The sequence below is a fragment of the Paramormyrops kingsleyae genome, chromosome 22 (genome assembly GCF_048594095.1).
Source record: "Paramormyrops kingsleyae isolate MSU_618 chromosome 22, PKINGS_0.4, whole genome shotgun sequence".
Taxonomy (NCBI): domain Eukaryota; kingdom Metazoa; phylum Chordata; class Actinopteri; order Osteoglossiformes; family Mormyridae; genus Paramormyrops; species Paramormyrops kingsleyae.
Genome location: NC_132818.1, coordinates 8,574,301 through 8,595,424, shown reverse-complemented (window position 1 = coordinate 8,595,424; position 21,124 = coordinate 8,574,301). Strand labels below are relative to the sequence as shown.

General features: G+C 45.3%; 1 protein-coding gene across 3 annotated transcripts in view; it reads right to left on the bottom strand.

Moving 5' to 3' along the window:
• Positions 1-15,708, bottom strand: part of LOC111834036 (septin-9-like) — a 37,934-nt gene extending 22,226 nt beyond the window's left edge. Inside the window, exons 1-3 of one of the 3 annotated variants that reach the window (XM_023792908.2) lie at positions 15,297-15,708; positions 12,144-12,206; positions 99-548 (exon numbers count right to left, since the gene is read on the bottom strand). In XM_023792908.2, the coding sequence (XP_023648676.1) occupies positions 99-548; positions 12,144-12,206; positions 15,297-15,318 (535 nt within the window). In that variant the 5' untranslated portion in view covers positions 15,319-15,708. Of the gene's footprint in view, positions 1-98; positions 549-7,376; positions 7,633-10,883; positions 11,087-12,143; positions 12,207-15,296 lie in introns of those variants that run through there. The other 2 variants (XM_023792924.2, XM_023792914.2) reach the window with 2 other exon arrangements.
• Between the last annotated feature and the right edge of the window lie 5,416 nt (positions 15,709-21,124).

The window sequence follows — 21,124 nt, the reverse complement described above, 5'->3', positions numbered from 1 at the left end:
GTATTCTTCACAAACAAATCTGTCTACAAAACATGCTGAGCGTGACGCTGTGCTGAAAGTCGCATGGGATGCTCTAGTGTGCCGGCATGGTGACTTACTGTCAGGACTCCTGGCGAATGCCTCAGGGATTGGGGACTGCGTCTTGGGTTCACTTAGTGTGGGGGAACTATTCTCTATCCTGGAAGTTCCTGTCAACTCTGGCCCTTTGGCTAGCGGAATATCTGGAAGCTTCCGTGGCGACTCCACCGGGCTTGGCGTCTCCGCTCTCCTCTGGGAGGCGCTGTGGCTGACGGGATCGGCCCGCCTGTTCGCCTGATCTGTGCCCCTGGTGACGCCGGACGTCTCCGGCCTCCTCAGACCGAAGCGCGATGCCACGGAGCCGGCGCTGCCGTCTACGGTCTTGGAGGAGAGGTCGATGGAGAGCTCCGCTCGCCGGGAAGACCCGGAGGGCTGCAGGCCAGGCTTCGCCGTCCGGGGGGGCACCGTCCGGCGAGCCTGAGGCAGTGCGGATGCTTCAGTCTCCTCAGTTTCAAACGACCTCTTCAGAGCTGAAGGAAAAAAGGTCAGATAAAGGTCAGGTAGGTCAGGTCAGATAAAGGTCAGGTAGGTCAGGTCAGATAAAGGTCAAATAAAGGTCAGATAAAGGTAAATAGGTCAGATAAAAGTGACAATCACAATCACAGACAACAAATGGATTTAATACTAGGGTACACATATTTTTAGTGAAAACGTCAAGTGTGAACTGTAACTGTGAATGGTTACTCAAATAATTTGAGGTTTATGTCCTTATATAAATTGAGTATTTAGAAATGTAGATGTAGAGGACGTACAAGGCAGGATGTCATCAATTAGCGCAAATGACAGCCACCCAAAATCAAATAATGTAGCATGACTTCAATGTATGCTTGTAATGAGGAGGCAGCAATAACTAACCGTGTTCCATCTACTTAAATTTTCCTCATTAGATACAGAACACAGTAACAACTACACTATAAAACGTTTATTCTCTTCGGCCAAGAAATACATCTACCAGTAAATATCTTGTGCATTTTTCAGGAGTATTTGAACCAGAACAGACTGGGTGGCAATTAAATCTGGACATGCTAGAAAACAGCTAGAAAACAGACCCAGCTCAAATTAAGACCAAATCTGCAGAGCTACACTTCAGTTAAATGTGTAAACAGAAAAAAATGAAAGTGCATCAGTCCCTGGAACACATTTGCTAAAATTGTAAGTGATCAGCACAAGCACCCGGCACTTTGTGGTGGGAGGGTTTTTTAAGGCAATCACTGCCACTGAGTACACAAGGAAGAACAACAAGTCTGTTTGTCCCTCTTTGGGCTCTGATAACTGGTGACATTACATCCACGAAACACAAGGCTCTTTTCTCTTCCCTTTGGCAAGTTTTCAGGTATCTGTGACTCAAACCACACATGCTTCTATTGGCTGGCAACAGGCATCTCCCCAAAGGAGCCGGTGTGGGCTTCATGCTAACTCGGGCTGAGACCTGACTATAGAGTCCAGAGAGCTACTGGAATGGGCGTTCTCCGAGTGGACCGGCTTTCACGCATGTGCTGAGAGGACTTCACGATCTGGTTTTCACTGCTGGATATTTTAATATATTATAATATAATGACATTTTCCTTTAAGGTAAGATTGCTACAAACAGGTTGTCAAAATGTAACTTCAAGATTATAGCATTCTGTAAGGTGTTACACCACAATGCAGTGCAGGATGTTACATTAAAGGGTGCTGTAAGGTGTTACACCACAATGCAGTGCAGGATGTTACATTAAAGGGTGCTGTAAGGTGTTACACCACAACGCAGTGCAGGATGTTACATTAAAGGGTGCTGTAAGGTGTTACACCACAACGCAGTGCAGGGTCCTACAATAAAGTGTGATGTAAGGCATTACACTGCAATGCAGTGCAGGGTGTTACACTGGAGTGTGATGTAAGGTACTACACTGCAATGCAGTGCAGGGTGTTACACTGGAGTGTGATGTAAGGTACTACACTGCAGTGCAGTGCAGGGTGTTACACTGGAGTGTGATGTAAGGTACTACACTGCAGTGCAGTGCAGGGTGTTACACTGGAGTGTGATGTAAGGTATTACACTGCAATGCAGTGCATGGTGTTACACTGGAGTGTGCTGTAAGGTACTACACTGCAGTGCAGTGCAGGGTGTTACACTGGAGTGTGATGTAAGGTACTACACTGCAGTGCAGTGCAGGGTGTTACACTGGAGTGTGATGTAAGGTATTACACTGCAATGCAGTGCATGGTGTTACACTGGAGTGTGCTGTAAGGTATTAAACCACGATGCTGTGCAAGGTGCTTTATTAAATTATGTTGTAATGGTGCAGTGGTTACCACTGTTTCCTCACACCTCTGGGACCTGGGTTCAAGTCTCAGTGTGTGCGGAGTTTGCATGTCCTCCCAATGTTGTCATGGGGTTTCCTCTGGGTTCTTCAGTTCCCCCCAAACAGTCCGAAAACATGTTAAGGTTAACTGGAGTTACCATAGGTGTATGTGCCCTGTGATGGGTTGGCACCCCATCCTGGGTTGTTCCCTGCATTGTGCCCATAGGCTCCGGACCCCCTGTGACCCTGAATAGGACAAGTGGTGATTGAAAATGGATGGAGGTGCCATAGGATGTTGCATTCAGATGCAGTGTGTTATAGTGCAGCACACTGTAGGTTGTTCTACTTTGATGCAGTGTAAGGTCTCATATTATTCCACAATAAAAGGCATTTCATTATGTTTCTGGCATTTCTGGCTGAGTGTTAAAGACTGTGCCCCAGGCTGGATGAGCTTCCTGAACGCCAGGCAAACACAGAGAAACAAAGAGCAGTGACGCGGGGCAGCCGTGAGCGCGGAGTGAGAACGCCGGCGGGAAAGCGAGCCACCATGGCAGCTGCAGAGTGATCAGGGGAAATAGCTGGCAAATGAAAGGAGGTGGATCAGAGACACGCAGCCCCTACAAAATCACACACGCTGGCTTTTACTTCCAAAGAGGAGGGTTTCTTAGTGTCTCCCTGCTACAGATAATTCCCTTAAGTCTGGCTCCAATCTTATTGTTTTTTAATACAAGGAGCCTCTTCTGGGACCGTGAGCTCTGTCTTTTCAGACAGCGGGAGAAACCCGGACTCTAAGAGAGCAGAAGAATCTCTGGGGGCCTTGTGGATGAAGATGCATGTTCAAGATCTCCTCATTCTCAACCACGTGCCAACAAAGTGACTGAATTCCACCCTCGCCCTTCAGGTCATCCCCCTCCCCTCCCTCCCTAATTACAGACCGACTGAGAGACAAAGACCAGCTTTATTTGGGCACCTATCCCATACCGTAAAAGGATCAGGTTTCCACCACGACAAGGAAACAGAGGCACACATATCACATGGGCCGCATGGCAGGACTCTAGCCAATCAAACGCCTGGGCATTCCGACATCATGGCCTCTGGTGTGTGATGTGACACACAAAAGAATCAAAAAATTTAAAAAAAGGGATTCAAGAACTATTAATAAAAATGTGGATGTTACAGATAGCATCATAATCAGTTGTCAGCCAAACAGAGGCTTAACTTGTGGTATCTTTTCCACACACAAGCTGAAGGGCATTTCTCCTGCCACCCCTGCAGGTAAGAGGCACAGACAAATAGGCAGACATATTGGTGAATTTTAACATGTAACATACAGCATCGCTGGCAGGTTATTTTAGGTCCAAAGTGAGCTGATTCTCTTGATAGAAATATTGAGATCTTCAGCTAAACAAGTAAAAAAGTGGAAATGTAATATTGAAATCTTTCCTGCTTTATCGATAAAAAATCTCTTTACCGGTAGCAGTGGCTGAGGGATTTTATATAAATACTCCCATTCTATTTGTTTGACTCTTAACCTGCTTATTGTCATTTCTATTCCTAAGGAAACGAGGTACAAGAGCAAGGCCAGGAACAGCCCAGGGTGGGGTGCCAACGCATCGCAGGGCACAAGGCCGGGAACAGCCCAGGGTGGGGTGCCAACGCATCGCAGGGCACAAGGCCGGGAACAGCCCAGGGTGGGGTGCCAACCCATCGCAGGGCACAAGGCCGGGAACAGCCCAGGGTGGGATGCCAACGCATCGCAGGGCACAAGGCCGGGAACAGCCCAGGGTGGGGTGCCAACCCATCGCAGGGCACAAGGCCGGGAACAGCCCAGGGTGGGATGCCAACGCATCGCAGGGCACAAGGCCGGGAACAGCCCAGGGTGGGGTGCCAACGCATCGCAGGGCACAAGGCCGGGAACAGACCAGGGTGGGGTGCCAACGCATCGCAGGGCACAAGGCCGGGAACAGCCCAGGGTGGGGTGCCAACGCATCGCAGGGCACAAGGCCGGGAACAGACCAGGGTGGGGTGCCAACCCATCGCAGGGCACAAGGCCAGGAACAGCCCAGGGTGGGGTGCCAACGCATCGCAGGGCACAAGGCCGGGAACAGCCCAGGGTGGGGTGCCAACGCATCGCAGGGCACAAGGCCGGGAACAGACCAGGGTGGGGTGCCAACGCATCGCAGGGCACAAGGCCGGGAACAGACCAGGGTGGGGTGCCAACGCATCGCAGGGCACAAGGCCGGGAACAGCCCAGGGTGGGGTGCCAACCCATCACAGGGCACAAGGCCGGGAACAGCCCAGGGTGGGGTGCCAACGCATCGCAGGGCACAAGGCCGGGAACAGACCAGGGTGGGGTGCCAACGCATTGCAGGGCACAAGGCCAGGAACAGACCAGGGTGGGGTGCCAACGCATTGCAGGGCACACTCAAGCACCATTCTGTCATTATTAAATAAAATGCAAATTTTGCCTCATTGTTTTACATCTTAACAACAGTTACACAAAGTAAAGATCACAGGTGTAATAATTTAGCAGATGACAAATGAGGAATGTTTTTGTTGTCAGACGGCAGAGTCAGTCAGGGTCCCCGGAAGGAGAGTCAAGGTTCTCTGATCACTCTGCTGGCCAAAGGATCCAAACCCATGATCTTCCAGACACAGATTCCTCATCCGCTCAGCTACACCCCACACATGCAAAAGGACTAAAACAACCTACGGAGAGCAAATGACAGGGAAACCACATTACAGGGCTGTTTAGGACATAAAAGACTGAACTAAAGACCAGAACAGAGTGTATCTTTGAAGCATCTTTTCCTTCCGACTAGGTGGCATATGCTGCAGAAGAATTTAACCAAAATTGGTTACTGTTAAAGCAGAGGGCCTCCTGCCAAGGAGAAGTCGTCAAGCAGGGCCCTGTCCCCAGGGCAAGAACTCATCACCAGGAACCACCACACCTGAGCTACAGGAACCTTTACACTCCCGTCCACCTCTGACACAACAATGGGTCTATAATGGTGATGATAAACAAGGCAACTTTTCCAGCAATGTTGCTGGGCAACTGCCAATCATATGAGACCAAGGCCAACTCATCTGCATCTGGGCAATCGTGAAAAGTAGCCAATGGCTGATCGAGGCTTTTCAAACAGAAATCTGTGGCCAAATATCAATGGGCAAGTGCCAAAGCAACGTTGCCCATAAAGTTGCCCTCGGTACCGTCACACTAACAGGGGTCCAAGTATGTTTTAAACTGATTTACAGATTGCCGAGAGAATATGATATACAGGATACGATATATGATACAATACACTCAATTATTCTGCACTCAAATGTAAGGATGACTGTATGAAACAAGAAACATTTACAAGACCACGAGGCAATTTTAAAGATAATAGAAGATAAAGATGATGAAAATGCACACAGAGAGCAGATACAGTAGTGGCTTCAGAGTGGTTTGTATCCTTGGCCAAGTTGTTTTACACTAACGTGCAATGCACACTTGCAGGAATTCTGGTGAAGGATTCACTGTAGTTGTGCGCCATGCTTCTCAGCTTTTGCCTCACTGGCCTCAGAAATGTTTTATGTGTCCTTTTGTACCCGAGAAGTTAGACGACACTGGGCATCATTGGGGTCTGCATGTGTTTTGGGAGCAAAAATAACTTCAAATAAACATGAAGACGGAAACTGAGACGACCACCTTCGGAAATGCAGCACACCTGGGGACGGGGCACCCTTACTGCACTGCCGCCCCCTCGTTAGCCATGTCGCAGGTCTGGGAGAGTGCACAGCGCCCATCCCCCCCAGCCCCCCCCAGTTCAGGCGGTTTGCCCGCAGGGCTGGGAAGTTAGACCCGACACTGGAAACTCAAGTTCTGTCTACCCAGACATTTTCGGCACCCGCAGAATTCGCGCTTTCCATGGAATTTCCTTCCTCTGCCCCAAAGTCCTGCTCGGTATCTGCGCTCGTCACGCCGGTGTTACCGGGCCAATCAGAGAGTCACTCTCTGTGCACTATTTGTCTCATGGAACCTGACACTGGGCAGCCAATTATTTGTATATTAAACTTTGTTACGGACCCCGAACCAGCAGTTCTTCAGGTGAAAATGTAATTTTTAAGCAGCCAAACATATGACAATATATACTACAAAGTTCCAGCAAATCTTTAGAGATACACCTGACCACAATTTAGAAAAAAGCGCTTTGAACTATTATTTTAATAAAAAACCCGGCAACAGCAGGTGTGTAGATGCAGTAGGCCGTGATACCCAGCTGGACAATGCTGGCAGAGCCAGGCTAATGATAAAGGGGGGGGCGGGGGGGTCACATGCAGGGCAGACTGACTGGAACAATGCAAAAACGTGCACAAGTCATTATGAAGCTTAACATTCAAGGACGACCAGTTTCAACAGAGTTTCCACTTTACCTGGCGCGTCAGATGTAAATCTATCGCTAAAGGTTTAACCGGCACAAACGGGACGCCTCCACCGAGCACAAGAATCCCTCTGCTTTCATTCACATGCCGGGGCAACCTTGAGGAGGCCTGATCACATACCGCAACTGCTAATGACAGGGAACGGAACCCAACATGTGCTGATGCACTTCAGACAGGAATCCGCCAAGACGCAAACGTCCAGGCAGAATGCACGGGGCGCGCTGATGAAAAGGCAGAAGAGGAACTGGGGGGGGGGGGGGGGGCGGTGGTGCAGAGGGTGGGGGCCGTGGATCACTCACCGGCAGGAAGGCAGAACCGGTGTTTTAAGAAGTGTCATAAGTCACCGTAAGGTGATGAATCATCTCTAGCAAAAGAATGAAGTATCACAAGCCAGAGGTACCAAGAGCCATCACAAGTCGACCGTCCAAAAATCAAGGGCAAGGAAGAATGTTCCAGACCCATGCAATATTACTGCATTGGTTACTGTTAATCTTAAATAAAAACAGCCACACAGAGAGCATTCAGTTAAGAGTACAAACAGGACAATCAAACAGGGAGCAGAAAGAAAGATCATATCACACAACCGACCTTCAAAATCTGATATAATTCCTTCCAGGTGAGAATTAACACTGGAGTCAGACATGTCGCTGAGCGGCACCATGGGACAGAGCCGCGCCTCGATCAAGGTGAAGCTTCCTGCCGGTTTCCTGGGTCTTTGGATCCCAGAGCAGCAGGAAAGAGGAAAAAAAAGTTCCTTTGCACAGATCCGAGCCCCGTGCTCTTAAAGGACCCGATTATTTAGCCTGACTTTCTCTCCCAGGCTCAACGTCACAGAACTGAGAATGAGAATGATGACAACCTCTCTCTCTCACTCCTTCTCTCACTCCCTCTCTCTCTTTCGCTATCTCTCTCTCTCTCAATCTCTCTTTTTCGGTCTCTCTCGCTCTCCCCCCCCCCCCCATCTCTCTCATACACGTCAACAAATTCTGTTGAACTCTGCTGTGGTGTTTTATTTATATCAGTTACAGTAATAACACCACTAATGAGCAGGAACACTGATGTCTTCATAAATAAATACTTGCACATCTTTCCTTAACCTCATAATGACATTTTTCACAGCTGAAGTCCCTAAATAGCAAGAAGGAGTTAAAAGTATGTATGTAACTGGAAAGAGAAATGGAATTCAACGTCCGTGCTCCTGAATTCCATACTGACTCTGATACTCACTTCACAGGGTCATCAGGACATTCTGCCTTTGAGAGACTAAGGCTGGCTTCAAACAGACAAAATTATATATAAGACTGTACTGAATATTATCTACATGTAAGTTCCTTGTTTGGCAACAAAATTTGTAACATGGAATCTTCCCTTACCAGCACAAGTATGACATTATGATGTTGAGATTAATCGAAACAATCTCTATTACCATGCACTTCTGTGTATGTTTTATTTTATTTTTTTACTTCCCGTAGCGTACAATACACCCAACTGACTGCTACTTTAATATTAACCACCAGGTGTCACTATGCAATCAAAACAGTATCCATAACCAAAACAGGGCAAATCACTCATCAGACAGGAAGCGGTGAAGTGGGATGGATCTTTTGATAAATATATCGATAGCTAGCTGTGTAAATGTGAGCTTTCAAACAGACGTATCAGCTAAGCTGCCACACCCAGACAGCGGACTACAAATTGCTAAATGAGGCTGAACGATGCAGGACATCAGTGCTGATCCAGGGTCAGAGGTCATGCACTGCAGGGTAGTGACAAGGGTGGCGTGTAGTCCCATAAGTTACAGATCCATTCCCGGTTGGTCATGGGTTCGGATTCTGTGTCTGGCAGAGTAATGAAATCTTGAGCCCTCGAGCGAGACCCTTATCCCCGACTCCCCCGGGAATGCTGGCTGGCCCTGTCTCTGACCCCCCCGAGTCTCCCTCACTCCTGCATCACTCTAAATAAATACACAAACGTGAACGTGTCTCCTGTGCACTGCTTCAAATGTGACGGGACTGTCACAGTTTATCCGACACAGCTGGACGGCCAGTCCGAACTAATTCTACACCCAACTGCTCATTCAGTGCAGGAATGTTATCCTGCAATGGAGAGACGCTGAACAGAAACACCAAGCTGCACTGGTCTTTCCCAGGGGTTTCATACAGCAAAGCACAATGTCGGGGGGACTGGGGGGGGGGGTTGTGCTGCCTGAGGGATTAAACAGCACTAATTGCTGCCGTCTTCCATACGGAGCACGCTTCTTAACAATTCAGCGCGGGACGGAGCTACAAAAAGCCCGCTGAATGCATTTTTTTCACAGCGCTGACAGGGCTATGCTTTGCCGGGGCACAGAAATCACTTGCAGACGATCCTTCTGGGGGCGGGATGGACAGAGGGACAGATACAGGAGTAGGGGTGTAATCCCAGACTCCGCTGCTCTCATCGCCGTCGTTATGAAATACAGGTGACCGCGCCAGTACATGCCCTCTGTGGCGGCCCAACCCAGGCTCCGTGTGTGAATTGGCTCCACAGCTCATCACTCCGGGGGCTGTTTACACGACGACCGTATAATAAGTGCTGTTTACATAGCAACCGCTCAGTAAGCTCATTAGTCTTCCTGCAGCTGCAAGCGAGGAGCTGGGGGACTGGAGCTGCCCGACTCTTCATCAAGCCTGACCTTTCGGAGGCGTTTTCAGCAGAGCTCAGCACATACGTCTGCCCCTCTCCGCTGCATTTACTGCACTTTACAAACTATGTCTGTCCACCATTTTGAATCACGTAACACTGATTGCAATGGAGATAATGGGACGCCAAGTAGATGAAGGTGACCCCGGATGTGAGCACTGGGAATACAGGCTGGACCGACAGTATCCCAGTATGTTACCGTTAAAGAACATTTCCATGCATAATGTCACCACCTTAACACTCAAAGGCAAATTTAATCAAATTCACGGACAGAAAATATTTGCACGAGCATGTGTGCTTGAATATGTGGGGAACCTCAAAAAAAAAAAAGCCAAGACTGCCATCCTCTGGCTCTCTCTGGAACTGCAATGGACCATAGAAGCAGTTTACAACAAAACAAGGTCCCAAAAGAAAGTTTCAGAAAAAAAGGGCTGCAATAGTCTTTAGTCGGCTTCTCAAGAATTAATGAATCAGCACTCGTATGATCTGACACAACTGAATCTTAACTACAGCACGAATACTAACTGCTACATCTTCTATAACAGTAACAGTTTACCTAGAACAGGGTCACAATCTAAACAAGATCAACCATCTTCATAAACCAAAACTTCAACTTAAATGAAACGTAATACAAAAGCAATCGGTGATCAAAATCTAGCTTCAACAACTTTTCTATGTTATGCAACATCCCGCTGAGTGTTACTGCAATGATGAAACACGGGAAGTATCTCTGATGACACAGCCTGACAGTCAAACAGCCAGCCCTGAGGCCCACAAATGCTGTGATTGCTGCCCCCTGCAGTTGTCTCTCATCCAGTAGGGACAGCTGGGAATGCCCCATGGCGGTCTCTCTGCATACCACACAGCTACTTGTCACACACTGACAGACCCACCACAGACCTGCCGAATCCACTGAAGGCACGGTAACTGTTTCTGAGGCGAGGCAGACGCCAGCCCTGCACAGCACAAGCCTGACACTTGCATTCCATCCCCCTTCTACTCATCCACGACAGGGTTACAGGGGGCTCGGAGCACACAGCAGCTGAGCTCTCCAGGTGTGGAAATGCTCCTTTATCTCGGTTAATCAGTAGCCTCTCATTACCCTGGCAGGAACTAGCAGCCCACAGTCGGAATGCTGCTCTCGCTAACTACAGATACAGGTCTGTAAAAGTACAACTCGAAAGCACTTACACTCCTGGTTAAGAGTTCCAGCTGTTGACAGTATGGCTGCAGGTCATAATAGGTACGACAAGCCGCGCTGATTTAACATGTAGCCCGTCTGTCAAACTCGCGAGCTGGGAAACCGCAGCTCAGTACTATGCTGCGGGGGGCACAATGGGACGGAGAGAAACCCCCCGCCCCCCTCATTACCGTTCTGCGGCTGAGCGAGACGGGAAACAAGCGATGACTTACCTAAAATTCTGCCTGCCTCCATTTCCTGAGACCCCTCATACAAGCACGCGCTACATGTGATCGCCGCAACCTCTTCTCTATTCGTTTAAAACTTCCCGTTCTGTCTGCTCTCTCTCCTAACTACAATTATACCAGAAATCCGAGGTCCTGCACAGCCATACACGAATGGCACGTGCTTTATTACAGTCTCCCCGTTTTATTTTACAAGGTTTTGTTTCTGCATTCATGCCTCAGATGTATGACGCATTTGAAATGGAAACTCCTGTTTATATGACTTATATTCATTACTTGCCCCCTCATTAGTAAATATGCTTCATAATGCTCAGTTTAAGCTGTACATACAATGTTCCCTTTATCAGCCAAGAAACTATAAGCGTTTTTTTGACAGCTAACAAGCCAAAACATAAACCTGTGACAGCTAACAAGCATTAACAGGCATCGCCAAAGACAGAAGGGAGGGGTCCTTCTGTAGACGCTGGGAATGAGTGCCACAAATGTGGTTTACATATGAACATTTTACTGTCGTCCATCTAAATGAAGGAAACCAGGAAGACCTCCTTGCTCCCCTAAACTGCAGTAAACACGGATGGATAAACTGCTGTCTGAGAAGAGGACTACCCGGTGGGGTGGGGGTTAAGAAAACAGTGCAGGGAGGGGGGAGCCCGATGAATAAACCACAGTGAGGTTTTGGTTATGAATGGCGCTAGTCGGATTTGATTCTCACAGACTGAGGCGTGTTTTTCTGAGGTTGTGTTAAGATACCTGCCCCGCGGGGTCAGTGCGCAGGGCAGAGCTGAGGTTCGGGGCAGTATGAAGCCACAAGCCTGTGCCTTTCAGCACCTCTCGGCAGCCTGATCCATCCTCTCGTACGGACCACCCAGCTTCCAGCACCAGGCCCCAGGGAAGGGGCGGGTAACAAATGTTGGCTGCTCAGTCTCTACACAAACACACGTGCACACACACACACACACACAAACAAGCGCGAGAAGTGAAGGGCTGTGTGACTGAAATGTTGCAGACTGAAGCTTCCTTGGGCATGTAAAGTGAACGGGCTGGAAAAGGAGACGTCCCAGAGGGTGTGGAACTCCATATCTACAAAAATGGCCCTCCTGGAAGAAAATGTCGCTTTTCCTGGAACACAGGAACCAGGCCATAGCCAAGCCATACCGTGAGTTCTTGGTGCCACTGGACAAGCACCATAAGCCAATCCCCTGTCGCTAAGCTGAATCCATGCTTGGGTTGAGATGGAAGGGTACTCACTGGGACTGGTAGGGTCCGAGGGCTCCACTCTCCTCAACCTGCCACTGGCAGTTCTGGCTATACCTGATGGAGAGAGAGGGATTAGCACAGACGGACAGCAATGGGATGATAGCTTAACATCAGACAGCTTTGCCTGCCTCTGCAAGGACCACAATGTCGTCATCAAACATAAACACACAGAGAATGTGTCCTCTCCTCCATTTTGAAATCCAGTTCTTACACCAATCCAACGGTTATCAAACCATTCGATCGAAAGTTTCGCCACAATTCCACAGCTCCAGACTAAGTGATGGTTGATGCAGAGAACGTTTTTCAGCGTTGACTAAACAAAGCTTAATGGTTGGAGGAGTCGTCACTACATATCATTCCCAGGGTCAATGTAAACTTGACTCTTAAATGTTCTATGAAAATCTGCACCACACTGAATAAATGCAGAAGGAATTTTGCATCTATTCAGTCAAAGACTTGACAAACATGCCAGTCGCCATGGTAACGAAAGATGGCACTTAGAGGGCTGCGACACTTCAACCACACAGCGAGAAACTGGAAGCCACATACGGTGATTCTGGCTGTATGAATGTTCACCGATGCCTGTGGGCTGAGGAATGAAACCACAGGGAAACCTTACTTTCCAGCTTGCCCTAAAAGAAGGACAATGGCTGTGCAGTAGCAAAACAGTAACGCTGCACAGATTTACACGTGCTTCCCCACAGGAATACAAAGCTCATTTTTAGACATTCCTTGAGGAAATTTATTACATTACTACGATTTTTCTTTATACTTTTCTTATCCGATATTTACTTTAGGAAACTGTTAAGGTTTCATTTGTCGTGTTTGAATGGTTAATTTTTTTTGTGGAAGAACAGATTTAAAAAATAAATTAAGAAATACCTTGTACCGTGATTAAATGCGAGGGAATCTGAGTATCGATGAAATAAGGGGTTTCGACAAAGTGCACCCCCTAGAGGTAGCCTGTGGACATGACGAGAGGACGCAAAAATGAAGGGCCATTTGAGCAAGCATGCTGCTAACGGAACTACTGACCAATCAACAGCCACATAATGACCTATTGACCAATGAGGAGACGACCTATCCCTAGCTGTGAACAAATAAAGGCGAAGCAGGTCCCGCTTGCCAGAGGGCAGCTCCTGGGTGTGGACTTGGCCGAAGAGCGGATTAATACTAAATCACTACTGTCTCTTAACTTCACTGCATTCATTGTTTTGCAGTTATATGAAGCCTGTTTCAACACTTACGTGTACTCTTCTCTGCTCAGTTTCGCAACCCTTCCATAAATGACATTTCAGATGCTGGGGGTTGGTATTACATGTTGAGACAGTCTTGCAATGTTGCAGCATTATTATCCAGGCGAAGAACTTGCCTACTCTAAGTACACGTCAAGGTGGCGTGCCAACACGGGAAACAAGCCCCACACGAAAAGGTGATTATGACAAATTAATAATTTCCAGCTCGTGTTATTCAGAAAAAAATTAAGTAGCATATCCTTGTCAGTCCCCATATTGCACAGAACTGTAGAAAATAGTTTTGGCTATAATGTTCCAATCCGACTCTACGTTAGTTTAATCAATTGAGTAACACTACATCCACATCGAGCGTACAAACTGGACAGGTGGGAAGGCATGGTAATTGCTCATAGCGAACTGAACCTAGCAAAACAGTATCCAGATAAACTCAAAAACATGTCACAAGTCTGAAAATCAGCAAAGTACAACATAAAGTACCAAAACATTAAATAAAACTAACGTTAAAGCGTGAATTTGTACATCTTTTCCCTCTTAGTTCAATGTTTGTAAACGAAAAAAAATCAACACTGCCAAGGCTAAGTTAAATACTGTAGAGTATGAAGTAAGTTCGTGACGCGGATTTCCGCTGTTCTGAGACACTGCTCCCGGCATTTATTACTCACATATGAGTTAATGGTTGACTACAGGTACCCGTGGGTGTGTCAGGCTGTCTGAACCAGTGGTCATGAATCACACGACCGGCCACAGGAACACCAAGACCCATGGCAGTGTTAAAAGGAAATTTAGTTACCCCTTATGCTAGCTGATACTTGCTTATCTGTTTAGGACCGTGCAAATCCCAGTCTTCAGTTATGCGCATCGGAGGAGAAGTAGTGAGATTTTTGCAAGATCCAGCATGCCTTCGCTCAGACAATGCAGAACGATATGCGAAGGTGACTCAGGCGATATCGGGAAAGCCCAGCATTCCTGCTTTCGCACAGTGAGAAGACCTGAGCTCAAATCAAAATCATAAAACAGCTGCACATCTCAAAGAAAAAGTAAACTATTACACTTGTAGATATCCAGTGGAAGAAACCTGCCCTTGAACGTAAAGGCTTCTAATGTTCTGAAATTCACGTGATCATTTTTTTTAATTGCTTCTACTTTTCTTGCTAGAACTTTGTTTATATGCAGACGTCGGCTCAAAGGTTCCCCTCTAACTTTCTGTGACCTACTTATTTCAACCAATGCTAACTTTTAACCAGAAATTTAATATGGTAAAAATGTCATTAGTTAGAGTAAGTTGCGACCGGGATAACTAGTTTGTCAACAGTTTAATCCAAATTCATAATGCAGACTGCTATTAAACATAATTTACCGTTTACACCACAAAACCGCAAAGCTCTCGTTTGTTCTGCTAGTTTGCTAAAAGATTTCACAACTGGTGACGCATAAAGTAGGCTACTAGATATTCTGGATGGCAACGAGTACAAACTGTTATAAACTTTATACATATATAATTGCCATGTATATAAATGAAAAGATGGGATAAGGAATAAAATGTCAGGCAGCAGAAAATGAACAATATATAAATGCAAAGCAAAACAGCGTCCTTAGAATAAAAATCGCGTATGATGAGGACAACTGAGCAGCATGCTTATCCCCGTAGGCTGTGATTTCGCTTAGGCGTGTATTCATTCCCAATGGAGAGCTGTACCACATTAGGAACACGCCTGCTCCCCCCTGTATGTCCGTCTGCGCAAAGTACGCGGCTAGGAGGTCAACGCACCCCAGGATCTGAACAACTACTTTTACTGGCACTGAGTTCATTAACACCGAGCACGTTTCAAAATGAGCCAAAGTATCAATAGATATACAAAACGCAGATCTTTCCAGGCAAATACGGCACCTGTATATCCCGATTTCCTCATGTTCCGTCTTGATCGTAGTGAAGAAGAAACTTTAAGATCTGATTTCACTTTTCTTTTAATTTTCCAGAAACACAGTATTCTTGAGTATAATCGTCTTCATTAAATGCTCGGATTTCCAGAAGCAACTTGGCGGTGCTGTATTAATTTTCGTGAAAGTTTCCTTTGTTCATTCTACGTGCTTTCCCGGAGACACCTCTGTGCATGGAGTACTTTACTGATCCGCACTTGGACGAACAAAGTTCATTGTCATTTAACCTGTACTTATAAATGAATTGGGCACTTCAACTAATTGAACTGTCTGCGTGCCGACAAAAAGAAAAATCAGGAGCGTGGACAGGCTTGTACCTGACCTTTTTACGCACATCCTATTTTGAGGCGGGACCACGTCTGTACAGTAATCCTTCTCTCAATAAAGAAAATTCCCAAGTTGCATACGTTTTGTCCTAGTCTCCAGGTCGGCATTTTAAGGAGGTTATAGTTTAAACCAGGTAAACCATGTAGTTCCGATAGCTCCTTTAAGCAATTTTGTTAACTACATGGTTAATAAATACGAACAAGTATCACGCAGTTACAATACTTGTGCGGAGAAAAAAAAACATATTCACTGAAGTAATCAGTGCTAATTATGCGCAACGTGAATTTGCTTTCTTGTTAAGATGCAAATATCTACACACTAAATCCGTTTTGATATAATCACAGGTGGCATAGTGGCCATTGAACACAGATTAACAAACAGTTAATCAGTAGCCCAGTAATAAGGGGCTATTGGCGACTGGGTATTTATGGCACAAGCATAGTAGCACGAAAGAGAATATAGGGGGAAAGGGAGGACCCGTAACTAACTTTGGTGGACTAAGCACATTTACTTTTTCCAAGAAAAGTTAATTCCACATGAACATCATGCAGCGGAATATGATGCAACAGGTTTTTATTCATAAATATTAGCATTATTAACGGGGTTAATAAAGAGCAGAGCTACTTGCATGTAAGAGCATGTGGCACGCTTATAGGTGTTGACAGCTATATCATAGAAGGTATGCCATGCATCAGCTCACAGATGACGCCGTCTCCATCCCCTCCTGTGACCCTGAGGCCCTGGTGCCGCACGCCCTCGCGGCACCAGCCACAGCCAATCAGCAGGCTTCGCCATCGGAATCAAGCGGAGTCGGAGAGTCAGTGCGGCCCAGTCAGCAGTCACCCAGGACCACGCTGTTTTTACAGACACAGCCCCTATAATGTGCCCTATAATCTTCTGGCCTGTGAAGGGAGCTCACATAAATACCGATGTCTTCGCCTGTATTTTTCATCCGCTCTGTGAAAATGGCCATAACGCCGGACAATGGCGATGACGTGTCAGTGCTGGCGAGCTTTTAAAGACTGTGGTTTTCCTGTGACTGGCTGGATTTGCTGGAACACGTTGCCAGGTCTGAAGCTATTCTGGTTTACTTCGGAGATAGACTGTACAGACTTCACATTTCTCCCAGCATACTGACAATTTAAAACTACTTATCCTCTTACGAACAGGACCTTCTATATTTCAACAAACCGCCATATGTAGCGTGTGCCAAATTAAATCCTAATTTCAAATTGTGCTTTTGATATAAAGTAACGTAAGCATACTACTGTCAACTAAGTTAAGGTACAAAAACATTCCAACTGAGGATATTTTTAAAAATAAGAAGGTTAATTGTGTAGAAACTGACCCCTAGTGGCCCCATGATGCATAGCAGATTGTGACATTTATTCCTAACCACGGGCGCCGCCCCCCGTGAAAGCATATCACCCCCCACCCCCCTTTACAGTGCCCCAGCTACTAACCTTGACTTTTCTTTGGTAGAGCTGAGTATATATTTCCAGATGCTTTCATCCAACATGATGTGCAGTTGAGACATCAGGGTCAGCTAGTGCCTGAATCGGGGAAGGTTTTCACTCTGCTAACCAGTGACCTTCCAATCGCAGACCGGATATTAACCTACACACTACCTCACAGCTCACACTACAGCATGGGCGTCGCCGCCATTAAATCGAAGGGGACGTGCCCCCCTTACATTTCATAATTATTCGTTTGGACCCCCCACGTTTAACATAAAATATTAGTTTTATGCCAGTGTGTCCCCCCCACATTCAAAATGCTTCTGATGCCCCTGTTCTACAGGCATTTGCAATCAAAATAAACCCAACCTGTGTCTCCACCGGTCTGAAACTCAGTTAGAAGACTGAGACACTATGATTCCGTAATAAGTTTGATAATCTGGTGTTTAGCTCATGAGAGAATGCCGTATCATACCATCTAGAAAGAGTGAACCAGAATATCAGAAATCAGAATCAGAAATCTTGCACCACAGGATAAACATGATAACTGTCTCAGTGACTTGGTACTGTATATACTGGAATTGCCCTTGTGGCTGTGATTGTGTCAGTGTGTGTGTGTGTGTATGTATGTATATATACACACATACACACACAGTGTTGGGGAGTAGCTTACTACAATTAGTGAAAAAGGTGAAAAACACCAAACAATATGACCTAAAGATGATATAATTTTATTATACAGTATACTATACACTCTTGGTTTACGCAAAAGAAACTTTTTTTGAAACCTTATTGCAATTTGACAGTACATTGTTAAAAAAATAGATATTCGTATTATAAATAGCTTCGATATAGTTGAATACTTTTTCTCTGTAGCTTGTAGTGTAGCTAACTACTATATTAAAGCAGTACTTTGTTCAAAAGCAGCTTCCCCAACACTGTGTGTTATTCCTCATCGTGAGTGTAATTCGAATAAAATGTACGCAAGGCCCCTTACAGCGTACCACAGCCAAAGGTCAAATCATCAGCTCTCTGAAAGGTCAAATCATCAGCGCTTAAATTGTGTGATACACTCATAGACATAACATTATGGTATCAGCTCGCACATAAGGAAACGGTTCAATAAAACGTTTATTTTATTTTGCTGGTACATCTCTTGTTTCGACTATCTGAAATGCCCGTCTCTCTTCTGAGGATCACAAAACAAGTTTTTAAGACACATATGGTTTTGTCTTTACTTTTTAAATGAATGACTTTACAATTCACATCCTGTCACAATGCATTATATAATACTACTGCATGAATGCCACATTAATACCTGCAGTAATAACTGGACAGAATGCAACAAATTGAATGATGATAATAATAATATGTTCTTACACAGTGTGTAGGCCTAATTATGTAATAACATCGCATGTGATGAAAATGTGTTACATTTTAGCCAAGTTATTACATAATGCATTGTTACACATCCACAGATCCATCTTCGACGGCTGCCTATCCAGTACATAGCTGTGAGCCAGATTTAATGTTATTAAAATACGATTAAATTTTAGCAATTTAAGAAACATACAATAGAGTGACCATCCCTTCTCTTTTTGCTGGACTTTTTGGTACATAAAACATCTGAAATGCCTGGGATTTTGCCTTTTTTCATGTTGACATATGCTTTCTACAGCCAAAATACTTTGTGTGTATATACATATGCGCTGTTTTGATGCCAACCTTTGCATCCTGTCCCGGGTGTGCTCATTTTTTCAAAGCACAATATAGTAAAGTCTACCTACCTTATTGGATTTAAGGTAGTCTGGGCTAAATGCAAATGCAAGTGTATGAAGATAAAGTGCATTTAAACGGGGGTAACTTAAATCCAAGAAGTTATCCAGCTTAGCAAGAAATCCTGCTCTGTGATACAGACCCCTGTAGTTGTTACAACAGTGCTACTCAACAAACCACGTGGCACCCAGACCAGAATTATACTAAAATAATTTGAAAATGGGTCTATATACTACAATTTTCATATCTCAAATTTAGGTCTTAATGGGCAAAAGGCAACTTGGAAAAATGTTTTGTTTATTCTGTTGTTGAATGTCTTTACATGAGAAACTGCCCACGTCCTGTCAACTGAGAAGGGCCTCAAAAACCACAATCAACATGTTTACATGCTGCATTCAGGCCAACGTGCAAAACTTGCAAAGATGCCTTTGTACTGACTTACCTAATTACACTGATATGCATTCTGAAAAAAAGTGTCAGATGTCTCTGTGTTTGAAGGTGATTCTATGCAATTTTGACATGCTGATTTCAAATAAGTAGCTGAAATTTGGCTATAATGTCAGGAATTTTCACAAATAAAATGTTAATTTTAATGAGGTAATAAAAAAATAAAAAAAAACAAACTTTTAAAAGTTAAATAAAATTTAATAACTTTTGAAAGCGACCAGGCACAGTAAAATGGGAAACAATATCGGAATAAGCTTGAGACACTGCAAATAACTGTATTTTCAAACTTGATCAGTTTTATTTTGCAAAAAACTGATTGACAATACAGATGATTTCAGGAGTTCACAGCGACAGTCAAATCATACGCAGACCAATAAGCAGCACGGGAACTTCAGCATGGCTTTCATTTCCAACTATATGTTCCTATGGACAGAAACGTTCCATTTTCTTCTGTGTTCCCTGTGCTCCTCATCACCTGAAGCCTCTTTTTAACATCCAGCAATAGTCCACCATCACGGTGGGTTCATGACAGATTGTCGGAATGCTAAAATTGTCATTTTTTCACACCCTTGCCTCAGTATCGAACCACAACCCCGCCCCCCCCGTCTCGCATACTATACGAGGGGCCTTTATAGGCTTATATTATAGGCTTTTTCTCTTTGTCTCTGTAGAGCTGGGGGGTCAAACACCAGTCCTGGGGGCCGGAGCCCTGTGTAGCTTAGTTTATTTCCTTGTTCCACCACAAATGATTCAGATCAAGAGCTGGGTGGTAACTAGCACAAGGACCTGAATGAGGTTTGTTAAATGAGGGGAAACCCAAAAATGTGCAGGGCTCTGGCCCACTGCAGGACTGTGGTTTGACACCCCTGCTGTAGAGTGTAGCTTCCATGGAGGTAGCAAAATGAATCTGGGAAATCAACAGAACTTTTTTTAGATGAACAGCTTTTCATAATTACAGCCGCCGTGGTGCTTAAAATATCTTTATAATAAGCAACGCACTACAGTTTAAGGTGCATCCAGCATTGATGTTAATATCTCACATAAAACATAAAAATTGAGCCTTGCTGATTTGGTCGAGCATATTATATATGAAAAGTTTTATGCAACGGGTAATTTCATCAAATATAGAATGGATACTAATTTTGATGTTCCGATTTCAAAAACAAGTACAAAAACATGCTTTTTGCAAAACATCAGAAATCATGTATAGCAGTGTTATCCAGCAAAAGAAATGATGAGAGCAGACTATGGTGCCACATTCATGTATGGAGAGATACAATTTAAGAGGCATTAAGAGAAGCACTAAGAGCAGTATTAAGAAGTCACTCCTCAGAACGTTACAGGGTATTTGCTGCCGGATTCAAGGTCAGATCTCTCCCATGCCTGCTGTTGAGTCAAGACCGCTTCAATTCTCACCCATACTTTCACCACAGAGGAAAGCCCCACCCACCATTATACACCACTTCTGACCTCAGAGCAAGCATGTACTCATATAAGTCACCATGCCGTCACCTATTTCAGTAGAAATAAAAACAGTACTATGATGTTAGACCAGTGTTTCCCAGTACGGTTCTGGGGGACCTTCATACAGTCCATGTTTTTCAGGAGCTGGGAGGGAGCAAAAACGTGGACTGTCTGTGGGTCGCAGGGACCGGATTCGGAAACACTGCATTAGATGGTGATTTCACCCTTTACACTCCTAGATGTAATTATGGCCAGCATTTTTCATATTTGTCAGCATTGTGACTGCATGTGTGGTCCAGGTATACCT